Source organism: Molothrus ater, chromosome 11 (assembly GCF_012460135.2).
Source record: "Molothrus ater isolate BHLD 08-10-18 breed brown headed cowbird chromosome 11, BPBGC_Mater_1.1, whole genome shotgun sequence".
NCBI classification, from domain to species: domain Eukaryota; kingdom Metazoa; phylum Chordata; class Aves; order Passeriformes; family Icteridae; genus Molothrus; species Molothrus ater.
Window position 1 is genome coordinate 12,169,433 of NC_050488.2, and position 10,018 is coordinate 12,179,450.

Consider the following 10,018-nt stretch of genomic DNA (forward strand, 5'->3'; position numbering starts at 1 on the left):
CACAGACTAGGGAGTGCTGTGAAATACTCAGAGAAGGCTGGAGCACACTGCGCTCAGAGGAGGTGTCCCTCTGTCCAGCCCCCAGTCACAGCACAAACCATTGACCTCCTCCCCAGCTGCCTCCCAGCTCTAATTTGGGGCTCAGTGTTGATGCTGGCTCTGGCACAACTGTGGTTTCTATGGCAACTCCAGAGGCAGATGCAGGGATGCTTCCAGCTGAGGTACCACCAGATTAGGTGTCCCAAGTTGTTCCTCCCAAATCACAGGCAAACAGACATGCAGTGCATCAGGACAGATCCTGCAGTCACTGTGCCAGGTGGGCACCAGAGGCAATGGAGTAGCAACATGAAAATGTCTTCTGAATGCTCTTTTATTAATAATTTCCCACTTTTCCCATGCTGTGATGCCCCCAGGACATGGCACAGCCTGCCCCAGCAGTGTGTTGGATGCTGCCTCACTCTGATGGGATTCAATCTCCTGTCACTACAGCCTTGCAGCCCATCCGAGGCTCACGCTGGCTGTCTTCTCTGAAAGGTCAGGCATCTGTACTTAATATTTACCCAGACTTGTGAGGTCTTTCTAGTGTACCAATGAAGGATCAAATCTCTCACCTGCTTTCTGCTTTGGGTGTGAGACTCTGTGTGGAGCCAAGAGCAGCAAGGTTCAGGTGAGCCCATAGCACTGGGTAATTCAAGTGTTACCTCCCTTGATCTCACAGTGCACCCCTAAACACCACCCACAGACACCACCAGTATGGAGCTTAAATTCCCTTCCTGGTTGCCAGTAAGCAGGATTGCAGTGCTCCTGCCTACAGAAGCTGGACACAATTGGGCTCAGCTCTCTCCCACACCAGCCATGGTTCATCCTTTGAGATGGGGCTGTGGTGCTGGATGGGGCCTACGAGCCCTGACATTCGCCATCTCTTCTTTCTTCTCAGCATTCTGGCAGCCCTCAACATTCCCTGCCTCTCTCACACCCTGGATAACTGCAAAAAAGTCCTTCCTCTGTTGCTGCCTTCATCCCCCCACAGCCTGGACCCACAGTAGGCCAAGCAGGAACAAGGCTGTGCCAAGGCAGGACAGTCACTGCTTAGCTCCCCCTCTCCAAACAGGGACTGGATCTCTACATCACATTGCTCTGCTCACCCTGGAGGTGGGGAGAACAAGAGTTACCCTTGCTCCACCGTATGGGCTCACTGAACTCTGCCTTGGGAGGGGTTTTCCCGACAGGCTGCAGCATGTGTTTGCCTGGAGTAGGATAACCAGAGACGACATGACTCCAGTAGGATAAAACTCCACGTTTCATTTATTTGAGGTGCTACATCACCTCCCAGGCACTGAGCTACAGGGCACCTCTGTGCTACATGAGACATCGACTGGGTCTACGACGACACAGCACTCACTGCTACACACACGGCACAGATACGCCGTGGCACAGATGGGGCCGGACAGGGCAGTGAGGCCAGCGGCAGTCCTGCCACCGCTGCTCCCTCCACGCTGCTGGCGATGGCCATCCCACCAGGCAGGAGTTTGCCCTGGGCTTCATTGCCACAGCGCTGCAGGAGCTGGGAGTTCCCACAACCGCAGCTGCTCTGGTGCCTGGCATCATGGGACAGAGGCTTCCTGGAGCCAGGTCACCCTGGGTGAACACATGGGTGCTCACACACCCTGTCCCCGTCTTCAGGCACTTGGTGCTTGGCCAGGGCTGGTCCCCGGGGTCCCACTCAGGGCACATCACGCAGGCACAGAGCCTCAACAGCGCCACTGGGACCCTGGGCCACACCGCCGATGATGAAGAGCAGGCTGGGTGCTGGGCAGCTGGAGCAGGAGCAGCGGCCAGTGGGCATGGGGGGCAGCGGCTCCCACTTTTTCTGTGAGAGGCTGAACCCTTCCACTGAGTCCAGTGGGCAGGACTGGTTCCCTGTGGAAGACAGAACCACATCAGCCTCTGTGCAGCTCCCCATCCCTCACCCCAGGCTCTGCCTTTCCCCCTCCACATCCCTTTGATGCCTCAACAGGAGCCCTGAGCTGCACAGGCTTTGAGATCCCAGAGGCAATTAGTGGGGGCACAAGAGGATTAGCAGAGTCCCCATAGGGATGGCTGCTGGCACAAATGCCACACCTGCTGGCTCTGCCTCCTCAACCACTCCTCGCCCTCCCTCCCTCCTCGTGCCAGCACTCTGCAGGGATAAGGCAGCTGCAGCTGCAGCAGGACTCGGGAGCAATGCCACACTGCAGGGATGCAGCCAGCACCATTCCCTATTCCCAGAGTGATCTTGGGGGTCTGGCAGCCCTTACTGCAGGGCTGGCAGTGCTGTGGCTGGCACCAAGCTCCCCAGGCAGCCCTTTCTGCTGTATGCCCTCTGCTGAGTGACAGCTCTAACCTTTCCCCAGCTCTCTCGGGAGAGGGATGCAGCACTGCAACTCTGCACAGCGGAGCTGAGCCACCATGGGCTGTGTGAGCCCAGAACGCTGCACATGAGCAGGGAAAAGCCTGGCTGGGGAGTGAAAGGGGCAAGGGGCACAGTGGGTCAGCCAGGGGAACAGGGCAGTAGGGTCTCCTCACCACTTGTGAGAGCACAGAGAGATGTTGCTGCAGACAGTGTTGCAGTAACCCCCTACTGCCATGCAGATCACTGATGTGCCCCAAAGAATGGGGATGGGAACACGGCCACACTCCTATCCCCAGCATTACCGAGGCCACCCACAGCCACCACTCTTCCTCCCAGGCATCCAGCCACGAAGTCAGCTCTCTTCTCTTTCATACGGATGGTGCGATTTGGCTTTCTCCACACACCTGGGTATGAGATGGAGTGAGTATTGCCCGCTGGGGTTTCCCCTCTATACAACAAGGCCAGAACACCCACAGGTTAATCACTCCCTGGGACCAGGGAGCACAGGATTCATTCACCATGGGTACAAGGGGCTAATGTTCAGAGCCCATATAATTATGTCCCTCAGGCACAGACACTTCTCACCAACCCACAGAATCATCCCGGACCCACAGAAGATGCTCCCACCTCACCCAGAGACATGGAGCTCACCCTGCGCAGGATCAAACATCTCCACGGTGTTGACAAAATGGGGACGGGAGTAGAAGTTGTGGGGCCCTGGCTGCTGCAGCCCCCCCAGGCTGAAGACAACTCCATCAGCCATGGCACAGGCAGCGAAGGCGCGGCGGCTGGGCACGCTGGGGTAGCGTGTCCAGCTCCTTGTCTCCAGGTCAAAAGCCTCGAAGGCGGTGACAGGCAGCTTGCCTTGCCGACCTCCTATGCACAGAGGAGATGTAGCTGCCAGTGCCCCAAGCTGGCACTATTGGTGTGCTCAGCAAGCAGGATGGGGCCTGCTGGCTGCAGTGCTGGGCACTATGGAGCCACCCTGGGGTGCGCCAGGTCATTCTCTGGCCTGGGAACAGAGGAAGAAGAGGGTAGAGGCACAGGGGATGCTTGGTTTGCCCCAGCAGCACCTACCAAGGACGAAGATCTTGTTTCCCTGCAGGAAGGCAGAGGCCCCATAACACGGTGTGGGCATGGAGGGTAGGGGCTGCCAGTGGTCCTTTGCTGGCTCATAGACACGGACCAGAGCCTGGGGAGAGGTGTCTGCACCCATTCCCCCCAGTGCGTAGACAGCCCCATCTGGAAAAGAGGCAGTAGTGAGGCAGGGGGATCTGTGGGCAGCACCGAAGGGCTGGGAGTCCCTCCATGCCTCCCAGGGCAGGCAGCAGTGCTACTGCTGAGCCCCACAGCCAGACACTGCTCCAGGGCAGCCAGGGGACAGTGAGTACAGCCAGGCCTGAGCCTGGCAATGCCCTGGCTGCACTGGGACCCTCTCACCCCCCTCTCCATCCCATCCATCAGGCACAGACAAGAGCACAGGGCCATCCTCTAATTATTCTCGGCAGTATCATCTCCCTGGAGACACCATGGCAACACAGCCATACTGCCAAATCCTGCTTCCAGTGCGGCCGGCACCCCGGCCCTCTCCCACCACTGTCCTGACATCTCTTCTGTCCTGCCCACCACACTGCAGCCTGGTCCATACCAAGCATCCCTGTCCAGGAAGTAGACATGGGCACCACATACAGGGACCAACCCTGGCTCCTGGCATGCTGTGCTGTACCAAGAGTCCAAGGATGCTTAGCAAACTTTGGGCAAGAGTCACAACATGTTCCTATCCCTCACCTCTCTGCACAGCTGAGATGCCCATGGAGGGCTGAGCCAATGCCGCCTTCTTCTCCCATTTGCCCTCATCCACGTGGTAAACCTCAACGGAGGCGAGGGGGCTCTGTGCCGCATCCACACCTCCCACCACCAAGATCTGCTTGCCCAGGGCGAGGACGGCAGCGCCAGCCCGCGGCGTGGGCAGTGGTGGGAGCGTGGTCCAGCGCTGGGCTTGGAGGTCGAGCACCTCAGCAGTTCCCAGGGCTCGCCCGCCGCCCCCGCAGCCGCCCAGCACGAAGAGCTGCCCGTCGCGGTGCGCGGCGCTGCAGTACACGCGCCGCGTGGGCATGGCGGGGAAGGTGGCCCACGCGAAGGCGCTCGCGCCCGCCGCCATGGGCCAGCTCAGCCGCCTCGGGGGTCCCCGGGCTCTGGCCCTGCCGTGCCGCCCATCCGGCCCGGCTCGCCACTGGTCCGGCCCACGGCCTCCTGCGGGGAGAGCATCCGAGTCAGAGCCCAGGCACCCATCGCTCCCCCAGCCCCAGCTAGTCAGTTCCTCTTGGCGGTGCGACAGCTCCTGCTTCGCGGGGCTCCGCACTGCACCCCGGGCTGCCTGCCCACCCCATCCGGGCTCCCGATTGCGCCCCACGGCTCCCTGTCCGCCCCCTCCGGGCTCCCACTCCCTGGGGCTCTCTGCCCGCACGTACCAGCGCTCTTGCTCCCCGAGGTTCCCGCACCCCGGGCTCCCACTACCCGGTGCTGCTGGTACACAGCCCGCACTCACTGGGACCCTCGCGCGCCCGGGGCTCTCTACCCGCATCCCCCGGGTCCGTACCCTGCAGCGGCTTCCCGTTCACAATCCGGACGCCGGCAGGTTCCTGCTCTCGGCGCACCGTCCTCACCTCCGGTGCTGCCCGCACTCCCGCCCGCAACCCCCGGCGCTCCGGCGCACTGCCCCGCAGCCCGCACCCACAGGGCTCCCGCCCACAGCTCGCTGGCACCAGCGTCCCCCGGGCTCCCGCTGCAACGCTCGCGCCCCCGGCGCTCCCCGGATGCCCGTCCGCAGCCCCGGACGGCCGCTCCGCTCCGCGCCGCCGCTGGGAGAGGGACAGGGGCAGGCACCAGGACCGGGACTGGCACCAGGACCGCACTCACCTCTCCGCCCGCTCCGCCGCTCTCCCCGCCGCTCCGCGCCTCTGCCCGCCCCGGGCCCGCCCGCTGCCGGTGGGGGCGGCGCCGCGTCCGCCCCGGCCCTCCTGCCGTGCCCCTCTCCCCTCCGCCCGGCCCTCCCGGTGCCACCGGCCCGCCGTGCCCCTGCCGCGTTCACCTGGCCGGGAAGGAACCATCGCAGGGAGAGGGACTGGAGAGACCCTGGATCTGCCCTCCCTTGCTGTATGCTGCCGGTGCCAGAGCCACGCAGCGCTGGGCTCAAGGAGTCGGGAACCCACCGTCCTACCCTAGAGATGACCCCTATCCTGTCACCACTGCAGGGACAGAACATCAGCTCAGCCCTACTCTGAGCACGACCCTGCTGGGGTCTCTCAGCAGCATCAGGAAAGGTGCACATGGGTCTCAAACCCTCCACCAACACTTTTGTCCCCACTTGGCTGAGCCAGGCAAATGAACACGCTGGGAAAGGCACTTCCCACCCACCAGTACAGGCAGAGCCAAGGGCAGGCAGGAAACTCACACATAAATGAGCTAAAAAGGTTTGCTTTAAAAACAGACAGAAGTGACAAGGCATCCGCCGAGAACACCACACCACAAATGCCACCTGGGGATGCTGCTGCTAACACTGTACTCATCCTGGCACCTGCTCTGCACCAGCCATCACTGCAGGAGCAGGAAGTGAGGCACAAACACTGCGAGGCTGCCTGCATCACAGGATGGTGGAAGGGATCTGCCTGGTGACTGCAGAGGGACAGTGAGCCCCAGCCCTTATGCAGAAGTGGGCACCACAGGCAACACTGCCAAGACTGGAAAACCATTTCCTCCAAAGATCCCATCACACAAGCTCCCAGGATGCTTGTGTTTGCTCATGGAAGGTCCTGATAGGACTGAACGCCCACATTGCACATTGGAGAGGTAACAGCTCGAAGCAGGAGCCCATCTGGGACTTTGACTGCATGCAGCAGGAAGCGGGTGGTGTCCCAGTCTGGAGCCACTCAGCCCCATGAGGTGCTATCACTGTCCATCCCACTGCTGGCTTGGGGTGTCCTTCTCCACGCAGGCCAGGTAGCGGTCGTAGTTCTCCTCACACCTCCTCACACAGTGCAGGAAATAGTCCTCATCAGCAATGGCCTCCAGCAGATTGGTTTGCACCAGGCAAATGTTGTACAGTGCTGAGGTGGGCACGATCCTGGGACTGCTGCTGCCCTGCTCTGAGAACACCTGCAGGGAGAGCAGAGCCTAGCAGCAATGCACACACCCCGTGGTGTGCTCTGCCCTCCCCTCAGCCAGGCGCCTCCATGGTCTGTGTCAGAGGCAGAGGGCAGGGTGATCCTATCTCCAATGCAACAGCAGTTGAAATTTCTTGAGATTTCCCCCTCTCCCAGAAATTGCCTTTGACTTTGAGCCAGCATGTCACACATGTGCCTGATGCTCCCTTAAGTAAACAGGCCACACCATGCAGCTGGAAGAAAATGCTCTGTGGAGCAGCTGACTCCAGGCAAACCTCTGCCAACAGCTCTTCCTTTAGCTACCACAGGATGGAACAGGGACTTCACCTTCTGGTCTTCACCATGGCCTGCTTAAAGACACCTGGCAATCTGTTTCACTCCTAGTGCTGCTCTGTCACCATCACTGAAATGGGGACAGCCTTGCAGAGCTGGTGATGCAAGAGGAGGGGAGAATGGCTTTCCACCTACCGATCCTGGCTGCAGGACAGCAAGGTCCCAGCAGTGACTGATGAGCCCTGCTGGGAAGATGCTTGGCTGCTGCAAGCAGACCCACGAGGTCTGCTGCTACCATAACTGGATCCTACCTGTGTGATCCAGCCTGGGAGCAGCCCCAGGGCTGGCTGCATCGCTGCCATGAGATTAGCACAGCAGCCTGACTGACCAGCTGTGCAGGCTACCAATGCCAAAGGAGGAACTCCTTGATCACACAAGGATAGCCTGATGCTGAAATGCAGCAAGTGGAGCTGTGTGAGCCACACTCCAGCTGCTGCAGATCTGCATGCCATTGCAGAGGCTCCCCTCAACCAGGCATGGCACAGACCAAAGCCTGGTCCTGACAAGTCTGTCCAGGCAGGAACAATTCCTGCCACTAACTACAAATGTATAAGCTGAGAAAGCTTGTATGGAAGGAAACATCCAATGAGCATCCCACCCCTTTCCATTCCCAGGCTGCCTGCCAAACACTGCAGACAATTCACTGGCTGCCGTGTCCCCCCTGCACCGTCTCCATATGGATGGAAGCAGGCAGGGGTTGAGGATCACCCATGGACCTGCAGCTCTTGTTTGAGCATTGACAGCTGTCCAATGGCCAGGCACGGTTCTTTCTGTGTAAACATTCTGTTTCCCAAGTGTGTTCCCCACAAACACTGCCCCTTCCTTCACTCAGGCAGGTGACAAGGCTGGCAGCCCTGATATATTGCTGCTGCCTCCAGGCACGGGGCTGACTCAGAGGGGAGCAGAGGCAGCCAGCACCCGCTGTGCATTGCTGACAGCTGATCTCACCCTCCCTGTGCATCGCTGCCACCAACACTGGTGGCACATGATGCAGTGACATCAGGGCTATGCCTTAATTCCCCTTTGCAGCCTCATGCAAAGGGGACAAAACATGTCTGACCTTGCCAGGGATACCCCAGTGCAGGCTGCTGGTGCCAGAGGGGCCTTCAGCCACCTACCTGGGGGTGAACAATGGTGTCTCCATCGTCCAGCCGGATGTTGTCATCAATGAAGATGTGCTGAATGTCAGGATCATGGGGGTCTATCAACAGGGGCTTCCCACCCCGGGAAGAGAACTGATTTCTGGCCCACCTGAAACAGTAAGTGAAGAAGGAACAGTCAGGGCAGGGAGAGGGTGACAGCTCCCAGGTAATGGCAGACTGTACTGCAGGCCCAGGGCACCCTCTGAGCCAGGGAAGCAGAACAGAGATGTCCTGTCCTGCTGCCCATGCCCTCCTAGGAATGAGGCATTTTGCATCAAGGTGACAAATCAGGGGGCCTTTGGAGAAAAGCAGGAGGTACACCAGGGGATGGGGACCTCCAGAATGGTGTGAGAGTCCTATCAGGCTGCTTACAGGCAAAATGGGGAGTGCCTAAGTGATAGGGACCCCAACAACATAAAGGCTTCAAAACCAGGAGCTATCCCAGAAACGAAGAGAATCACAGGAAAGAAGATAATGCCCAAGCCACTTTCTCAGTGGCCTCTTTCTCACCAGTCAAAGTGGTCTTGGAAGCCTCCAATTCCCTCAAAGGAGCTGAAGTAGTTGTAAAGCTTTCTTTTGTCTTCCCGTGTGGCCAGACGCTCTGCTCCCCGTGTTAGCACCACCTCTTTCTTGCTGCAGCGTATCTGGCCAGGGGTAAGGTCCACAGGGAGCTGCAGGACCACAGAAAATGGGGAAGGAAAAGTTTCCAAAGCAGACAGGTTGTTTCACTGGCACAGACACTAAGCAGCAGGGTGGAGATTCCCCACCACTAACAGTGTGGGAGGATGGTGCTGGGAAGATGACAAGAGGAGGCATGGAATGCATCCAACCAAAAATCATCCCCTCCCCAGGGATGGAAAGGAATGACTTCCCCAGGGATGGAAAGGAATGTCCTCCTAGCTGCACACTGCCCCCATTTCAATCTCTGCTATCTGAAAACACTCCAAGGAATAACTAAAGCATCTTCTAAAGCTCATTCCCAGCACTCCTGCCCAGTGTGCTGCCAGGAGAGGAGAGTGCAGCTGTGATCGGCTCTGGGCCAGGGAGCCCTGCTCTGCTGCAGCAGCTCCTGCTGGGGAGAAGGCATGCTCTGTCCAACACGGGATACCCCAAGAGGAAACCATTCCACATCGGATCTGCACACACATGCTCCCCCACAGCTCACAGCTTCATCCAGAGAACTCGATGCTTTTAAAAGCAGTCTGGCCAAGCAGCTGGAGAGCAGTCTGACGTGGGGGGGGGGCTCCGTGGGACCATCCGGCTGCCCTTCCCCATCACGACGGACCCTCAGGGCGCCACTCACCGCCACGTCCCGCAGGGCAGGGAACTGCGGGTGCTGACCGTCCAGAGCGCTGCTGACGGCCTGCAGGGCGCGGGGCAGGTCGGTGCCGAAGGTCCTGAAGACAACAGCGAAGGCCCTGCCATCCCGGTGCAGCGTGTCCAGGAGGCGGAAGAAGGAGGGCAGAATCAGGTGGTAGCGTTTGCCGGGCTCCCCTGGCACCGACAGGGCGTCGTGCGGCCGGCCCGGCCACTCCAGCAGCCGCAGGTGGCGGGCGTGGAGGTCACGGAAGCGCCGGCCCGGGCCGGCCTCGGTGAAGGCGGGGTCCCGGCCGTGGCGGCTGTAGTAGCTGAGGGCGCCGGGGCACGGGGGGCGCAGGGACGGGCGGTCGCTCACCCACTCCCACTCGCCTGGAAGAGAGGAACGCGCTCAGCCCCTGCACCGCCACACGGGTCCCCCGTACTCCCGGCCCGGGCGCTCACCGGCAGCCCCGGCGCGGCCCCAGGTGACAGTGCTGAGAAAGGTGTTGAGCGCCGCTCGTGGGGCCTGCCCCGTCACCGTGTCCGCCACCACCACCGTGTTGTTCAGGTCCACGTGCAGAACCAGGCGCCGCCGCCGCCCGGCCCCGCCGCTCATCGCCCCGACACCGACCCCGTTACCTGGTGACGGCGCCGCTTCCGCCCGCGCCGCTTCCGCCCGCGGCGCCCCC

General features: G+C 60.4%; 2 protein-coding genes across 5 annotated transcripts; both read right to left on the reverse strand.

Annotated features, from left to right (window-relative positions):
- Nucleotides 1-1,282: 1,282 nt before the first annotated feature.
- On the reverse strand, nt 1,283-5,900 carry KLHDC8B (kelch domain containing 8B). Of its 4 annotated transcripts, none has more exons than XM_036390992.2 (6): nt 5,312-5,900; nt 4,181-4,645; nt 3,470-3,634; nt 3,044-3,268; nt 2,695-2,796; nt 1,283-1,920 (listed from the first exon to the last, which is right to left on the reverse strand). In XM_036390992.2, exons 1-6 carry the CDS (start codon nt 5,898-5,900, stop codon nt 1,724-1,726), a joined length of 1,743 nt encoding a protein of 580 aa, XP_036246885.2. In that variant the 3' UTR covers nt 1,283-1,723. The 4 variants fall into 4 exon arrangements, with proteins under 4 accessions (XP_036246885.2, XP_036246882.1, XP_036246883.1 ...); XM_036390989.2 differs by having other exon boundaries at nt 5,484-5,605; XM_036390990.2 differs by lacking the exon at nt 5,312-5,900 and adding an exon at nt 4,992-5,293.
- LOC118691657 (uncharacterized) lies at nt 5,854-9,959 on the reverse strand. The gene is made up of 5 exons (XM_036390994.1): nt 9,792-9,959; nt 9,334-9,719; nt 8,541-8,701; nt 8,007-8,139; nt 5,854-6,547 (listed from the first exon to the last, which is right to left on the reverse strand). Exons 1-5 carry the CDS (start codon nt 9,943-9,945, stop codon nt 6,341-6,343), a joined length of 1,041 nt encoding a protein of 346 aa, XP_036246887.1. The 5' UTR covers nt 9,946-9,959; the 3' UTR covers nt 5,854-6,340.
- Nucleotides 9,960-10,018: the final 59 nt, after the last annotated feature.

Coding starts and splice junctions, on each gene's coding strand:
- KLHDC8B (XM_036390992.2), bottom strand. CDS start 5,900: ATGCCTTGTCACTTCTGTCTGTTTTTAAAGCAAACCTTTTTAGCTCAT. Junction 4,646..5,311: donor GCGGCGGAGCGGGCGGAGAG/GTGAGTGCGGTC, acceptor CTCTCCCCGCAG/GAGGCCGTGGGCCGGACCAG. Junction 1,921..2,694: donor GGTGGCTGTGGGTGGCCTCG/GTAATGCTGGGG, acceptor TGTCTTCCACAG/GGAACCAGTCCTGCCCACTG.
- LOC118691657 (XM_036390994.1), bottom strand. CDS start 9,945: ATGAGCGGCGGGGCCGGGCGGCGGCGGCGCCTGGTTCTGCACGTGGAC. Junction 8,702..9,333: donor CTGCCCTGCGGGACGTGGCG/GTGAGTGGCGCC, acceptor GTGGTCCTGCAG/CTCCCTGTGGACCTTACCCC. Junction 8,140..8,540: donor TTCCAAGACCACTTTGACTG/GTGAGAAAGAGG, acceptor TTACTGTTTCAG/GTGGGCCAGAAATCAGTTCT.